The sequence below is a fragment of the Maniola jurtina genome, chromosome 19 (assembly GCF_905333055.1).
Source record: "Maniola jurtina chromosome 19, ilManJurt1.1, whole genome shotgun sequence".
Lineage (NCBI taxonomy): Eukaryota > Metazoa > Arthropoda > Insecta > Lepidoptera > Nymphalidae > Maniola > Maniola jurtina.
In genome coordinates this window covers 3,453,823-3,471,756 of record NC_060047.1, presented here as the reverse complement: position 1 = coordinate 3,471,756, position 17,934 = coordinate 3,453,823, and the positions used below count along the sequence as shown (strand labels likewise).

The window sequence follows — 17,934 nt, the reverse complement described above, 5'->3', positions numbered from 1 at the left end:
AAGGACATTGACAGGGGGTTGTAGTTATTGAATAAAGGCTGCCAGCAAATAAAATCTTCCTCAATTTTGGAGAAAAGGATGAAAATGTCGCAGTGTGTACTCTTTCTGGCAATCGATGGTGGCGACTGATCGACGCTTTACAAAGAACTCTGTGGATTATGCATGATCGAATTTTTGGTTCTGGTTATAATTGTCTATAATAATCGGCTACAATGTAATGCAACAAGAATAGCATAAATTTCAGCCAATCACAATAATTACGATTCTAAAAATGATTGATATAGGTTTTTCGGAATCGGTCTGCAGGTTTCTGGCTTCTAGCACTGTTAGTATATTTCTATTAAGTATTATAATTTATATGCTTTTAAATATACCTAATTAAAGTTCTGGGAGGGTAGGTATATAGGTTCCTATAGTAAATATACCTACCCTACGAATCCTATAAGATCGTTAATAGTAAAAGACAATTAATTTTGATACATTGTTTTATTAAATTAAAAAATATTGAGCAGTCATGAGGTTTCTTGGTGATCAAAGCATTAAACCATTTACGCAATCATCATGAGAGAATTTTCGGGCAGTTCGTCTTACTTCACGTGGCCGTAGATGCCGTTGCGCATCTGGCTGAGGTAGAAGCGCTGGCGGCTGTCCGGCGTATAGCCCAGGCCGGTGCACTGGTGGAAAGTATCGTCGCAGAGGAAACCGTGGGCGCATCTTTGGTCGTAGTAATCGAAGACCATTTTCTCGGTGCACTGTTCTTTTGGTCCCTGTGAATAATATTATCTGACTTAACATCTTGGATCTTCTTTTTAAGGCAACTATACTTAATTACTTATACCTACCTAGTACCTACCTACCTCATCATCATCATGAATTAATAGGGATCCCTACTCAGTAGGGGTCCTTCTCTCTCAGGAGGGGATCTCCTCTCAGGATGAGAAAGGTTTGTCTACTGTGCTGGCCAAGTGCGGATTGGCAGACTTCACAGACCTTTGGAAACATTATGGACAACTCACATGCATGCAGGTTTCCACACGATATTTTCCTTCACCACACACCTTGTTGCCGGTTACCGCACGCCTCGTTTATGTAGGTGCCTCGCAGACAGCGCTTATACATCTTGTAGCCTCTCGACACGTCGCACACCTCCCTAGTGGGGATACCTCGGTGGGACAGCTAGTGTTAGATATGACTCGTCCATACCCGGTAGCAGTCCAGGCGGTTGCCGCACACTTCGTTGATGTAGGTGCCCCGCAGACAGCGCTTGTACATCTTGTTGCCTTTGGACACGTCGCACACCTCACCAGTGGGGATGCCGCTGGGTGAAGGCTCGCAGACTGGGCATTCCACCAATATGCTAAAAGAGACAATATCTAAATAAATTATAGCTTTATTCAAAACGAATCGATCGACATAAGTGTCATAAGTATCTCCCATACAACATTTTAGAGAAAACATCATTTCAAATGGTATGCGCCGATATCTTGTCATATCAAATCAAATCAAATCATTTTTATTCAAGTAAACTTTTACAAGTGCTTTCGAATCGTCAAAATAATCTACCACTGGTTCGGAATGCTGTTCCTACCGAGTGTTCATAATATTGAATTCGCCAGCGGAAGGGATGACAAATTATGGTGGAAGCAAAATATCTACTTACAAGGTTCATTTCCTTCATGTAGGATACATTAAGCGGTGATAGTTTAATGGTTAAAAGACGTTAGCTTCCTTTTCGAGGGCTCTGCGGTTCGATTTCGGATAGGTACTTACCGTTAACGCTTAAAACCGCTTAAAACCGTAAAAGCTTAATTTGCTTATAGTAAAAGCTTTTGGTTGGCATATTTATGTTTTTTAAAACTAGGTATTTACTTCTTCTGTCCGGTTTTCACGTGTGATTTTGATCAATCAATTTTCCTATTTTGAAAAAACTAAACAAAAATATAAAAAAAAACACATCGTACCAATATCGAATGCACAACATCGATTGACACCGAATTACCCTTCCGATTTGCGCGGCTCGTCCCTCTCGATAAGGTTGCGGGACTCGTAGCCTCTGTAGTGAGCCAGGCAGGCGGTGCTCACCAGGAGCATGATTGAAAGTACTGGATGCATGATCGGAGTTCTAGAAAACAATGTTCAACCGTATTAAGACTGACTGACCCACGGATGACTTTCCTTCTTTTTCTGATGATTGGCAGTTGTGTAGGGCTCTTCCGGACCCTGTATTACATTGACCGTTACCGAGGCGATCACAGCCTCCATTTTACAGTTCCCGTCCAATACTGATTGCCCTCGGATGACACGAGATAACCCAAAAGTAAAATTGAAAATGCGCTTAAAGTTCACATGTCAAAAATATTTTTAGGATTTTAAGGTGACTGTTTTTGCATCTTCTTAAAATAAAGTTAACAATTTTTTACCACACTACGTCATAGTTCAGAAGTAGTACCACAGGTAGAACTGATAAGCTAAGTTACGACAAATCGGGTAGCTGCGGTTTGTCATCTGAGGGCAGAACGGAGAACATGAGAGAAGAAATTCGTGAGCGAAGTTGGTTTTCTCACCTATTCTCGGTTCGGGAGCGGTTTGTGTATCCGAGGGTTAAAGGTCGAGAATCTTGTTTCACCTTCATCGTTCAATAGAATGGCGAGAAACCGTGATTGTTGGCATCCTTATGTGGTCGACATGACATCCAATCTACTCGCAAGTTTTTGCTCTGACACGAACTACTTAAGGGTTGGACCGCCGCGCCCGCACGTATAATTTAAGCACCACTTTCAAGCCAAGAGTGACTAGGCATCTTTTAGGCAAGCGCGCTCTCCAACTTAAAGACCAAATCATTGCTTTCCTTAAGGTAAGCGCAAACTTTTACTAATTAAAAACTAATTTTTAAAAAAAGAATTGAGAACGCAGCTACAAATCTCGACCTACCTACCTATAGATAGAGCGGAACGAAAACGCTGGAATTTCAAAAGCTCATGAAGAAACCTACGACTTTTTGGATTTCAGGGGCACCTTGTAAGTATATTGAAATTTTAAATCTGCTACAAACGAAAATAATATTTGAAATCATACGTGATTCAATATTCTAAGAATTTATGAATGAAACAGTAATAAAAAAGGCACGTGGTTGAGGGCGGAATTTAATTGATTGCGGTGTAGATAAACAGAATGTATCAGATCCAGTTGCATATATTTAGATCTTTGACACATAAACACCGATGAACAAACATTGATGACGTCTTAGATGCCACGCACACCGGCAGAGTCGAGGCGCGGCGGTAAGTTTTATTTACTTTGGTAGGGCGGCGGCGGCGGCGAGTGCGCAGAGGCGCGGCGCGTGTTTCGCCTTATGTGTGGAAAGGCCAATTTCAAATGTATGACAAAATATATTATAAAGCTGAGGTTCTGTAGATTACAAAAAGATTCCATTCTACTCCACTTTGTCCGTATGCGTTGGTCCTTATACCCCTAATATAGGCTACACTGTACCACATTGTAGATGTACATTATGGGTATCATAATATTTCTTCTAATTCTAATACTAATTAAATCTCGTTGCTTCGTCGTCCCTTCATTCAGCTTCACAGCTTCACCTATTCGAACTTAGTTTCGTTACGGATGTCGCCAGCTCACTTCGCATGTCACCTACTATAGGATCTAACTAAGTACCATAGGATCTCCATTGATTCCAGAAATTTTGGCATCTTGTAGTAAATCCGTATAGACACGTTGTTTTTGTTTTTGTAAGCGCGTCTGCGTATCGTTCGGTTTATCACTAATCTATTTTCGTATGCGTGACAATTCATTCAAACGGCAAAGCGGAAATAGTATATTTTTGGGTACCTACGTAACTACCTACATTTCTAGACAGGAGATTCCGAACTTGTGATACATTTAAAAATGATTTTATTCAGGTAAGAATTTAAAAACGCTTTGAAAAAGTTTACTTGATACTTACTTACATTATTGTAGTTTTACAATTTAAGACTTTCTAAAAGCTTGCAAAGTTGTTTAGTTGAGAAAATCAATTACCGTATCAATAAAAAGTACAGATCCTATTAGCTTTTTTTTTGTACCAGAAAGTAACAATTAAGAGAAAAAGAAAGTAAAATGGACGGGGAAGCATTTTAAATCTCTATAAAATATCTCTACCAGTGACCCATTTTAGATCATTTATTGAATTTCATAATAATTTCTTAAGTTTTAAGTCATCGATATGTATCTGTACATATAAGTTATCTAAGTTCAATAACTGAATCCATGACCATATTATTACTCGCTTTGTAAGTTATCATTGCTATCATTTTCCAAATCGTTCCTTCTCAGCGTATTTTTGTTAAATAACTTATGGTGTATTTTTATTTTTCAACCCATAAAACTCGTAGAAGATTAAAATGATCCTCAGATCGTCTTTATATAAAAGGAAGATACGAATATAAAATTAAAATAAGACGATTCCATTTCACGAGTCACTGACACCATATTTTTATAATGAAACATCATTGCTCGTTTTTTGTCCGACTTAGTGATGGCGATATTTTTTGAGATAGTGAGAATTGCTGCAAATGTTCTGCTACGTTTTATTTACGTGTATAAGTGAAGAGCTTTGGACTTGAAAACAATTTGAACGCATTGGCACGAAGTGAATGTACTGAGTGTGTGCGCACGCGCCGCCCGCCCTGCCCACCGCCCGCCCTCAATATGCGCATTCACATGACAAAGTTCATGAGAAACGCTTGTGTTCCGAGTACAATAATCTATTTATTACATTACAGTACATTTCACAATAATTTACAAAATTAATAATACTGAAATATAATTTATATTTTTATACGCATTTGTTTTGTAAACTGAAGTTAGTGTTTAAAAGTTAACTATGGGCATGATTTCCCGAGTGCGTGGTAGAATTAGGAGTGACTCTTTCTCGAAGATTCAACTCAAATCGGAGGACAAAATTGCTAATATTGGTAAGTACGTGAAAATGTGTGATATAATTACTATCTACTAAAGCAGCAACCTGATTTTCTGCAGATTCGCTCTACGAATCTGCGATAACCTGGAAAATCGAACATAGTAGTGTGTTTTTTGTTATTACAAGAAAATTCGTCTTTTTTCATATAATTTTTATATTTTAGTACTTATTAAGTATATTTTTTATAAATCATAATGAATAAGATTGGATAGTACCTATTTAGGGTTTCTTGTACCTAATTCTACTCAGTGAAAGTAATTACGTACGATGCGTTTTTCTAATGAAGGGCATCGCAATTTACTTGAAATTTTTCGTCGTCAATTATGTAAAAAGTCTGATAGGTACGTATCCAAGTTCCGAGTAGGTAAATTGCCGATGGATCTCCTTTTAATTGAAACGAATATTAAGTGTCAGATAAAGAGCTGTATTTAAAGTTTAAACACTCGTGTTTGATTGCTTTATCGTTTCGATGTTCATTCAAGGACTGTTGTGTTAAACATGTTCGTTACTCGTACAGTATGAAAATTGATCGTAAAAGTCTTGTTGTTCGATTCCATTTTAAGAAAGGGTTGTTTAAATATTATTTAAATAAGACAATAAACAATCGCAATATTTACTTCTGCTGAGAACTTTAAAAAATTCTTTTTAATTATATGAAAATATAAACTAATCTTAAATTGAAGCAAAACTATTGTCGTAAAAGCTATTAGATAATATAAAAGTAAAAAATCGGTCAAGGGCGAGTCGGATACGCACACGAAGGGCTCCGTGCCATAGTATATATAAGCAATAACACTTTAATTTTGAAATTATTATCATGATGCAGCGGCAAAAGAAATACCTAAACATTCTATGAAAATTTCAACTCTACCTATATTACGGTTTACGAGCTACAGACAGACGGACGGACAGACTAACAGCGGAGGCTTAGTACCTAATAGGGTCCCGTCGGAACCCTTCGGTTACAGAACCCTAACCAGCACGTTTCATTTTACGATCGCATAAAAATTGGATTTAGGCGCTCTCATTCTTGATATTTTAAATGAGAGCGTTTATTAATACGTTGAAGGGGAAAAATGATTGCAATTTTTACTCTTCTCTTAAGTATTTGCCGGTGCTAAAATCTTTACATTAAGAAAAAGTGACATTGACTGACTGACTGACATATCAATGTACCTTTACTTACCTACTGTTTAAACCACTGCAGGCAATGGTCTAGAAACTTGATGTGTGTGTAAATTATTAATAAACATTCATAAATATAAATTATAAATATTCCGACGTTCTTCAACGTTGGCACAAGTTGGTAACAGGATGGGTCATTGATTTAATATTGTAAATACCAAAGCGTATCTGTCTATCTATCTGCTAGCTTTTCCAGACTTTTCGTTTTACCGCTTTTGAGAAAAGATACAGAGATATCTTGCATCCCGGATTTGGGAAGGCTACTTTTTGTCCCGGAAAATCGCAGAGTTCCCACGAGATTTAAAAAACCTAAGATTTATCATTTCAAGAAAACCACCACTATTATGTGGTTATTGAAAAGGGTTGTGACAGCTGCATTGAAGACCACGACGTAAATAGAAAGGAGGCACTGCCACGCCGTGTTCTGACCAAGGCAGCAACTCTTAACATTTGGGTATATTTGTTTCCAGTATGGCTGATCTCAATAGTATTCCTGTTGCCGTACTGGGCGCCCCGAGGCTTGCTAGTAGCGCTGGGCGGCGCGTGGCTCATGGCTGCCTACACCTGCCTGGTGGTACCGCTGCTGATCTCCGCAAACTACCGCTACCCCGCGCGGTGGTACCCCGCCGTTGCGAAAACCGCGCGAAGTAAGTATAACTTTGCCCCACTACAGGATTCCTTTTTACCCGACATACATAGATAGATGCCTACAGGAGGGAGGACCAAACTTCCATAGACAAACAAATGAGGGATCGTTAACTTCGTCAAGTGTATCACGTAGCTATAAGTGTGACGTCATAACAAATCCAATATGGCGTATAATATGACAAGTTAGAATGGAACCTAGTAGCCGAGTAACGTAATATTGTATTTAAGATATGAATCCAAAAGAAATTCCACACTATTCAGTACTCAGGTAGGTGTGATTGGCGATTAGGTAGGCGACTTGATCCACTTGTAACTGTTCTGTATAAATTGCGCGCTCGCTACGCTCACGTCTTATGTTCATCATTGATGGTATTATTAAATCTCGATAGAATATTTTGTAATCAGTTTTTTTGTATATTTCAATGACGAACAGACCGCCCAGCGATACTTTAGCAATAATGTTCTAGTCAAAAATAACAATACACAAAAAATTATTACCTCTCTACGAAGGTGTCCTATCTTCTTAGGGTTTTATATAAATATAAGAACTCTCAATAGTTAGGTAAAATAGGTACTTTCCTAGGGTACGGTCTACATCACAGATGATTTTGTATCGTACGATATGCCAAAATAAGATAATACACTTCAAATAAATCCATTACATAGATACCTATATAATAGATTTGGCAATAAAACGGAATACATGTTTAATATCATACAAAGCTTAAATTAAATGTACATCTACCTATCTTTTACATTAGAATAATAGGTAAGTAATAGTCTTATTTAGAATTTGATTTTGCTACTAAGTTAATATCACGATTTATGACGTTATTTTAACGATTTATCTGAGTGCCTACGTTTCTTAAGTTTGATGCTAAAGTATCTAAATAAGCATCTTTTTATACAAAAAAATCTTATTAAAAAATACGACATATTTTTTCCTTGTTGTCTTTAATTGAACACGTCATATATTCAATTCAACGATATAAATATAAAATATAATATAATTATGTCAAAATGTTTCAAATGAATGTGACTATTACATAAAATCACACTAATATTATAAAGGCGAAAGTTTGTATGTGTGTGTGTGTGTGTGTGTGTGTGTGTGTGTGTATGTTTGTTACTCCTTCACGCAAAAACTACTGAACGGATTTGGCTGAAATTTGAAATGGAAATAGATAATATCCTGGATTAGCACATAGGCTACTTTTTATCCCGGAAAATCAAAGAGTTCCCACGGGATTTCAAAAAACCTAAATCCACGCGGGCGACGTCGCGGGCATCGGCTAGTAACCCATAAATACTTAACATTGTAATATAAATGGGAAATAAGTGTCTCTACTGTCGCTGTATATCTGTAAGCTTTTAACGGCCCACCCGTTTAAGAGATCCTAATGAAATTTTGCACAGAGTTAGCCTTATGATACCGGGGATGGATATGGGCTACTTATCCCGGAAAATCAAAGAGTTCCCACCGTATTTATAAAAATCTATATCCACGTGGACCACTCGTCTGGTATAAAAATGAATCATCAAAGTTTATTAGGCAAGAGAAGGTTTGTTTAACATTTTCCAAGGTTCTATTTTAATAGTACAGGTTGTCTGTTTGTCAATTAAATGGATCTTGTACGCAGTATTATAAAGTAAATTATCCGTAGTTTGTCGTCTTTTTAAATATATAGATAAAAGTATTATTGTTGACAAACTAAATTATAATAATGAACATGATAATTGATCACGGTACATTATACAAGTGGTGGTAAATAAGAAAATGCATCGTAGTTCGCACGTATCTATATACGCCACGTGGACGTAGATTCGTGTAAACAGTAAACACGGAGCGTACCAAGTTGCCATTAGATTACCACCCCCGCTTTTTTCTGTATCATCACTCCAAAATAAGATTAGCATTTGATTTATATGGGGTTTTTTAATCTATAGATCGGGATCTGGACTTCGTCTGTGGTGGCGTTTGCTGGCGCGCGTGTTGTGTTTTTTTGGAGTGTTTTTTTTTTTGTTAAAACTGACTGGAAAGCGCTCTAAGGCGGTGCCGTGCGTATGTCGGCGAGCGCCGGCACAGACGAGGTCCATACTTGTATAGTTTAACTAACTTGTTACAAATAACTACAAACTTGACATTGGCTAATCTTTGCAAAGCCAGACGAGAGAGAAAAAACAAAGACCGGGATCTAGTTAGGTAGATACGATAAGCTTTTCTTTCACATAGTTTAGCGCTGCGCAGGCTACGCTGCTGGTAGCATTATAGAATTTTAAGCATTTCGTTACCATAAATTCGAATAGAAAAGCATATTTTTTAGCTAAATTCTTTAAAAAGAAAATATTATCTAAGGCTTAAAATGGTCCAATATTTATTTACTTATGAAATAAATCCAGAATACTTACTACGCAACGCTACGAAGATTACGTGGTAGATATTGTAATTCGTAGATATGCGCGTGCTACGCGTACATCTTGTAGGTCTATTATATATTATTATTCACTCGTAGGTAAGTACATTAAACAAAAAATTCTTTCATAATTGCGTAAATTAAGTACCTACTCAAATTTTTGAAAAATATTTGAAGCTATAGTTAAAGAATATAGTAAACCGTCTGGAATTTTAAAAAGATTGCAAAGTAATTCCAACACCTCTGTCATCTGGATAAATATTATTGTGCAAAGTGGTTCGTTAAAACTTTTATTCGAACGCATTATTTGTGATAATTGGTTTTTTCCTGTAGCATTCAGCGTTCGCTGAACAAATAACCTGGAACTGGAGATGACGGACGAAAGATTTTTAAAAACATTTGTTTTTGTCATTTCCTTTTTATTAGCTTATTTTTCCGATTCAATGAGTCACAATGAGAGTAGGTATTTGTTTATGCCGACGAAGTCAGTGTTTAGGTGGTATGGAATATTTCGGGTTTTATTTTGTTGGAAGCTGCAGCAATAGTACTTACCTATATTACGATGGTGTGACGGCCAAAATTAATCTATCTCTAATCCATCGGTGAGTCACTTAGAAACGTTGTTATTTGTCAAAAACTGTGTCATCGTTTTTAGGGTTCCGTACCCAATGGGTAAAAACGGAGCCCTATTAATATCACTCTGCTGTCTGTCTGTCTGTCCACGTGTCACAAGTCTCTAGCTAGTAGATTATTGTGACGGGGGCTATCTCAAAAACTAAACTAGTTATCATCAATATGAAATGTCGATACACCTATTACGCACCATATGCTGTATTTGAATAACAAATACTGAAAATAATGATTTAAGTATAAAATAGTTTGTAAGCTATGACCAAAATAAACGATTTGTTTGGGGTTTTCTTTCACGGTTTATTGCGATGCTCTAGCTCGGAAAAGAACTATTTCGTACACCCAAAACATGATTTTTATAATCATAGTTTTGGTCTCAAAGTGCTATAAAATAGGTAAATTGTAAAGACTGAATGTGACTGTTGTAAAAACGAAACGTAGCTGTGGTGAGGGTACAAAAGGTGGTGTTAAAAAGTAGCGAGGGATGTCGTTCCAAGAAGGTGCTACGAAACGAACTGTGTGCTCCGCGCCGTGTGGTGCTAAAGAGATGCTACGAACCGTTGTGAGGAATGTGTATGGTATAAAAGAGGATACGAGTCAACACGATACAAGGGTTAATCACACTAATATTATAAAGGCGAAAGTTTGTATGTGTGTGTGTATGTTTATTACTCCTTCACGCAAAAACTACTGGACGGATTTGGCTGAAATTTGGAATGGAGATAGATAATATACAGGATTAGCACATAGGCTACTTTTTATCCTGGAAAATCAAAGAGTTCCTACGGGATTTTGGAAAACCTAAATCCACGCGGACGAAGTCGCGGGCATCATCTAGTAGCAATATAATATTGTGTACCTATTTAATGAAAATCTCAAATAATGAACAAATAATTAGCTAAATTAAAATTACTACTAGTTATACCTAGTTAACCTAGTAGTACCTATTTAATGAAAATTGTGCTACGAAACGTAGAGAAGGATGTAAAGGTTGTACAACAAAAAGTAGCGAGGGAAGTGTGTGGTTTCAAAAAATAGCTACGAATCCTTTTGAGGTGCTATGAGATGCTGAGAATGCTTCAAAAAAGGTCGGTAATCGCAGGTCCTGCGTACTTCGTACGTACGTATTAGTAGAGGGCAGTGGTATTGGTATTTAAAAACTGGATGATTTCAAATTATATAAATATATATATATACTTATAGTGTTGTTAAAGTCAGATCCTAATTTTACCTGTATAGGTACCATAAGATTATTAAACTTTTTTATTGCGCTTGACGGCAATCATCTAGACAGGAGTGCGCTTGCCTAAAATGCCTAAATTGACTCAATGCTTTGAAAGTATTAACCTAGGTTATTGCTACGTGGCAGGAAACACGGACGCCAGTAGAGAATTCTAATGCGGTTCGTATCAGAAACGTTATTCGAAAACGTGCCACACCACTTGTCATGCATTTGCTTTCAAATTACGATTGTATTGTGCATCATAGTATTTATAACATACCTGACGCTACGTATATATATTGACAGCTAGATATAGTTATGTGTGAGAGTCAGGTCATTGTCGAGAAGCTGAATGGAGCGACGGAAGCTGGCCGTGCGCCAGCGCATGTGCGTCAAACAAGTTTACTGAAAAACTTTCGGCTTCAAACATAAACATTCTTTCTTCAAGCCTTATGCAGATATTGGTCGATTATTATATTTTTAACCCCGGACCCAAAAAGAAGGGTGTTATAAGTTTGACGTGTGTATCTGTGTATCTGTCTGTGGCATCGTAGCTCCTAAACGAATGAACTGATTTTAATTTTTTTTTTTTTGTTTGAAAGGCGGCTTAATCGAGAGTGTTCTTAGCTATAATTAAAGAGAATCGGTTCAGACATTTCAAAGTTATCAGCTCTTTTCTAGTTTTCTTCTAGAGGTTTTTGTGTCGGGGGGTTTTTTTTTTAATTTTGAGTTATAAGCTTCTTTGTTTTAACTGACGGAGGTAACTAGTAGCTACCTACCTGTATTTGGTTGTTAGGTAAAGTTGTTTATAGATGCAATAAATAATGTTTAATTAGGAATCTACGACGTAAGGGCCCGGCCCGAATTTTATTACTTCGATCGACTAAATGCGTGGACTGATCTTAATAATTCGCAATAAAGATGATTGAATTGAATTGAAAATTGAATTGAATGATTCGATTGTTACACCAAAACAAGATAAGTATTAAATTAAGTAAATAGTATTTTATCAAGAAAGGCCCGTACCCCGTACCTGATGCAGTGCAAACCGCAGTTGGGTTTTAAAACTTTTAAATTATTTGTACATATAGGTATTTGTACAACTATTTAGCAATGTAATCTTAATTGGGTCATACTTGGGTAAGAAATCTACTAAGTACTGTAGGGTAGGCAATCAATCCTTGTGGAGGTGATTCTTGTTCTAAGATTGGGCACGACAGACAACAATACAGTTTAGTTTAAACTTTGAAACTTAACAGGGCTCTCTCCGTCACTCGTTTCATACAATCGTAGTTCCAATTTCATTTGAATATTAAGCAACCAAAGTCCATGAAATTTTGCAGACATATTCTAGAAACTAATATCTGTGTCTGTGGTGTTTTAGATTTTTCTAAAAATATGTAGTTTTAAAATTACAGGGGCTCAAAGATTTGTATGAAAATTTTTAAGACCGCGTGACTTTGAAACCGAATATTTTAAGAGAAATCTGGAAAACCACAGATATAGATATTAGTTTCTAGAATATGTCTGCAAAATTACATGGACTTTGGTTGCTTAATATTCAAATGAAATTGGAACTACGATTGTATGAAATGAGTGACGGAGAGAGCCCTCTTAATTTTGGATAATGGTCATACACAAATCTCTTCAAGAGTTTTGATCTCATAATCTGAATTTCCAAATAGTTATAAATATTGTAGAACTTACCAGAGTCTACTGTTGTATAGGAGTTGACGGTTGTTGTCCGAAGGCTCCTCTGAACTGCTTTCCTAAGGCCAGGGTATCCCTTTTATACTCCACAATTCTTTGAAATTATTCCTTAAAAAATAGGTCGGCTACATGCCACATGAACAAGTTGGAGTCGTAATTTTTTTTTATACCTTTTGCACATCTTAAGCATTAAGTTTCTCAGATAATTAGATAGTTTTGAGGCTAGACAAATCCAGATCTCCTATCGAGTTCATTCAGGTTTTCTCATCTATTAAAAATGAATTTCGAAGGCACTTCTTCCGGAGTCTGTGAGTGACCGAGGGCGCAATTCTGTATAAAAAGTAAAAATCCTTATTTCAAAAGTTAAATACTTGGCTATACTTATATATAATTACGGACACGATATAAACACTTTTTGTCCCATTGGCAGTAGAGATGTTCTTAGTAAATGTTTAGATAATTTTATAACTTTTTTTGTTTGTTTTTGACTAACGTATTTTCTCTTCTAATTAAACTTTTGGCTAATGCCAATAATGTACACGACTGCATAGATATGCCTTAAATCAACTAAATGCCTATTTATGATGAGACTAATAATAACAAAGCTTAGCTGTTAAAAATCAAAGAATGTCGTGACATCCATTGCACAGAGAATATTGGTCTGTGCAATGTGCATCGATGGCAAAGGTGCAAATCTACCACTATCCCAAAATCCATATTTTGCAGATAGACATTTTGATCAAATGTGGTAATAATACACACACTGTGAAAAACTTACCTGGATCTTGAATAGTCTACGAGATAATGTTCTAAATACTTTTACTCTTTTCTTTTTTTTCTTTTTTTTTCTGTATACACTTTTGGTTACCTACCTATGATATTACACCGTCCAATATTTTTCCTATAAAAATCATCTAAATAAAAAATTAATAATGCAAATCCGCCTTAAACCTCTGAGCTGGAAAATGCTTAGACATCAGAAGTGGACAACCCGTTCTGACAGTTTGTGGAAGAGGCTGTTGCTGTCGATTCCTTGGTCTTTTTATCCAAAGTCATCTTTTAAAACTAAAGTACTGGGTACAATTTCATATTAGGAAAAAATAGTCATGTGCGAGTCATGCTAGTACATTTGACCTCAGATTCTAAAACCAATGCATTTGACGCATGTAGCCCTAAAGTAGCCCTATTTTTAACCCCCGACCCAAAAAGAGGGGTGTTAAAAGTTTGACGTGTGTATCTGTGTATCTCTCTGTGGCATCGTAGCTCCTTAACGAATGAATCGATTTTAATTTAGTTTTTTTTGTTTGAAAGGTGGCTTGATCGAGAGTGTTATTAGCTATAAATCTAAGAAATCGGTTCAGCCGTTTGAAACTTATCAGCTCTTTTCTAGTTACTGTAACCTTCACTTGTCGGGGGTATTATAAATTTTTAATTAACACTTGTTCTATCATTTTTCGTCACCATAGCGTAACATTTGACATAACGCCGATTCAATGCTCTGCTAATGCTACTATGCAGTGCACTAAGATAATATGGAGAGTGCGCATTATTATCAGAAGGAACTGTGTCACAGTTTACTCTGACTGACAGCATAGTACGGCCGATGGTACACTTTCAACACGTATTTACTTACGTACCTACTTTATATGTATAAAATGCTTGTCTTCCATGTCTCTCTCTTCCCATAGACGTTTAGACTATCGGCCAAAAGTCTAATGAAAAATGTTGGTTTTGTTCCAGAGATAGGCAGACGTCTTCGAGCGCCGGTCGTACGTCTGCTAGGCGTGCTGAAAACCGTGTATGCGCCCATTGAGCGCGCTGAGCGGCTGTTCCTAACGATGAGCAATCTTTCCACTATGATTGGACAGGTAGGTACCTACCTTTTGGTTCCGTACCTCCAGAGAAAAAGGTACCATTACAGGATCACTTCATTGTCTGTCTACTATTACAGCTGTCGTTTCTGTCAAAACCCGTCAAGGGAATCAAAACCTATAGGGTACTTCCCGTGACCCAGTCATGAAATATGTCGAGTAGCAATTTTTATAACATAAGTAAGGGGAAAAATCCGAAAACTGAATTTTGGCCGCATTTGGCCACTGTGGTAGACAATGACCTAAACCATCTCATTCTGAGACTCATAATATGTACTTCTCATTAAAATTACTAATTCTTCCACTCGAGGTATCGTGGAAAATTCGAGAAAGTGTGAAGATATGTTTCGCTTATTCTAGCCCACAATATTGCTGCCCAGCCAAGGTCCAGAAATCGTTAATTAATATTATTAAATACCTAATTTTTGGCATTTTTCTTTCCAGTTACTCATATTCACGGCGTGCGATCGGCTGCTAGTGTACCGAGGGCGACTGACATGTCTTTACTCACTGATGTTCTACAATGTCGTCACCTATTCCGTCAACTACGTACGCGAGATATGTACCAAAGAGGACTGGTCTCCATACGTGAACTTGACTCCGAACTCCCGCGTCAAACACCTCGCCATGTCCGCGACTAAAATAGTCTTGGAATGGACCAAAGCCGTGACTTTCATAGTGACAATAACCTTCATACTCCTCACGTTAGGTTTGGAGCAAGGTTTGGAATACTTCCGTCCCACAGCACTGTACACACTCATGACTGGTACATATTATTTGCTATCAGAGAAAACGTTCTTGGAGCTTTGGCCTATTGCAGTGACAGCGTTAAAATTGGAGAGGCTTGAAGGAATGGAAGTGTTGTACTGCGGATTTTGGGCTAGGGCGATTACCACAGCTATAGCGATCCCTCTGGTGCCAGCACTGATGTGGAATGAGAGATGGAGATTAGCCGTGTTGATTTTATACTTTTGTGTTATCGTACACGGGCGTTACAGGCTTGGTGAAGCATTTTCCAAGTTGAAAGAAGCTCAGGGTTCGCTGGCAAGGTTTCGTCGTGCGACCGCTGAAGAACTGTCCACTTTAGAGGACGTCTGCGCAGTGTGCCTTGGGACCATGAAGTCCGCCAGAGTGACACCGTGCGCTCACTTCTTCCACGCAGATTGTTTGAGAAAATGTCTCGCCACTAACGACAGATGCCCGATCTGTGTACGTGAATATGTATTTTATTGACGATTTGAAGAGGATTTCGGATAAGACTGCTGGTTTAGCTTGTAGTTATGTAACATTCTAACGTGAATTAGTTATTGGTGTAATTGTGTATAAAACTTAAACGAAACAAAATTAAAGCATCGTATTTTCAATAATTTTCTCACCGAGCTGGGTAGCCTGCTTAAATTTTGGAGTGAGCTCGACTAGTTGGGAGCTGCACCGAACGGATTATACACCAGCGATACAGACTTAAACAACTGAGAAATTTTTATTGCAGATGCTATATAGCTGCCTAGGTAGACGTTCAGGTGATAGTTGTCAATGTGCATCCAGCCTAAATGTTATATGTTTATAACGTTAGGTAATGGTTACTAATGTCGTAATATACTCTTAAAACTATAATGTTATTATGTTGGTGGAAAGATTCTGGCGATAAGCCGAGTCACGAGAGATTCCGGTTTTAAACTAGGTTTCTGAAATTTTATTGTAGAGTCCGAGAAAGTCACTTTTCTTACTATAAAATATACGTATAATCTTACTGATTTCGCGTAGTTTCAAAGAAAGCCATTATTTATTTATCAGTCGTTGAAATACGGCGAAAGAAATTGTAGGAACACTTAATATCTAACAGGTTTGCAAATATTTTTGCACCTATTTTTTTTAATTTAGTTTTATTATGTAGGTACCTAAAGTAGATATTCTATTTTACACTATAGAATAGGCAGGTATAGGAAAAAATATACCTAAGAAAGGTGCCGATTTGCCCGTATGGTAGGTACCTACTTACCTATTTACTGTAATTTATCGAGTAAGTACTAAAATTTTACTTGGGTGGTTAAAAAAGTTTATTTTGCAATGCAATGTAAATTATGTCCTCAGTCTCACTTTCATCCATTTTGAAATTGTAGTTTTATTGGACGCAGACAAATTATTGCAGGATCCCATGCTAATAATTATTTTTAATTTTTTTACTGTAGTTATGTTTTAATCAAGTTACACTAAATATGCCACTTATATTAAAATTTTATATTTTTATAAAACACTTCTTAAATAAGTACTTACCTACTTAGTACCTATTAGTAAATAAATAAAATTGTGGAAATCAAATTAATGTTCTTCAGTTCATATTTTCAGAAACCAAGAATCTAAATAATATTTTTATACTTAATATAAATAATTTTAATTAAATATACTTTTGAGTCAATTTACTTTTATTTAAATAATCCTTTACCTACCAAGAAAAACAGCAGAATTGAAAGAATTGAAATATGCTGAATCGATTTAGGATAAACTTATACCGTCATTATAAAAAGAAATGTATGGGCTAACTACTACTAGGATCACTTTGTTGTCTGTATGTCTAGCTGTCCGTCTGTTCGTCTGTCCGTTTGTCCGTCGTATCTATCAAGAAAACCTTGGGGTACTTCCGTTGGCCTATAATCATGAAAGCAGCAGACAGGCAGGTCTTATAGCACAAGTAAAGAAAAATCCATTCCGATTGTCACCACCTTCAGCCGAAGCCGAAGGTGCGGGTGGATAATAGAGTTTGATCGATTTGTATTGTACGAGTAACATTACAAATCGATATGTTGGACAGTAGGTATAAGTTATAATGTGGTAGTATGATGGTAGGTAGGGTAGAAGTCACAGACATGGATTTTACATTTATATCGCTGGTAGAAGTATTTTCTACTTTTTCTAGTCTAATCACAATACATTATTAGTAAGTAGGTAGATACCTGTGTATTATCTATGACATTAAGTACGACTTTTCAATTACGGGTCCACACCTACCTATAACTACTTGTTTATCGTCAATGCGTCAACCTTTGAATTTTTATTTTCCAGGGTTCCTTCGTCGATTGGTTTTTGCCTTAGGATCCCACGCTGAATTCACACTTCATTGACTCCGTTGGAGCGCGTTGCCATGACATCATATAATTACGTCACGTAAACAACATACTACAGTCTCGCTCTATAACTAAAGCTGTCCTTTTCATACCCTTTCTAACATACTTATAGCCTTCTCTATCTACCTTTTAAAACAGGATAACGTGAGATGCGCAA

At 36.9% G+C, this 17,934-nt stretch overlaps 2 protein-coding genes across 2 annotated transcripts; one reads left to right on the top strand and one right to left on the bottom strand.

The window, feature by feature from the left end:
* Positions 1-491: 491 nt before the first annotated feature.
* On the bottom strand, positions 492-12,959 carry LOC123875077. Its single transcript, XM_045920736.1, has 4 exons — positions 12,782-12,959; positions 2,000-2,122; positions 1,204-1,357; positions 492-767 (listed from the first exon to the last, which is right to left on the bottom strand). The coding sequence occupies exons 2-4, from the start codon at positions 2,110-2,112 to the stop codon at positions 588-590; spliced, it is 447 nt and encodes a 148-aa protein (XP_045776692.1). The 5' UTR covers positions 2,113-2,122; positions 12,782-12,959; the 3' UTR covers positions 492-587.
* Positions 4,654-17,071, top strand: LOC123875044. Its single transcript, XM_045920696.1, has 4 exons — positions 4,654-4,970; positions 6,631-6,807; positions 14,525-14,652; positions 15,100-17,071. Exons 1-4 carry the CDS (start codon positions 4,880-4,882, stop codon positions 15,886-15,888), a joined length of 1,185 nt encoding a protein of 394 aa, XP_045776652.1. The 5' UTR covers positions 4,654-4,879; the 3' UTR covers positions 15,889-17,071.
* The last annotated feature ends 863 nt before the right edge of the window (positions 17,072-17,934 follow it).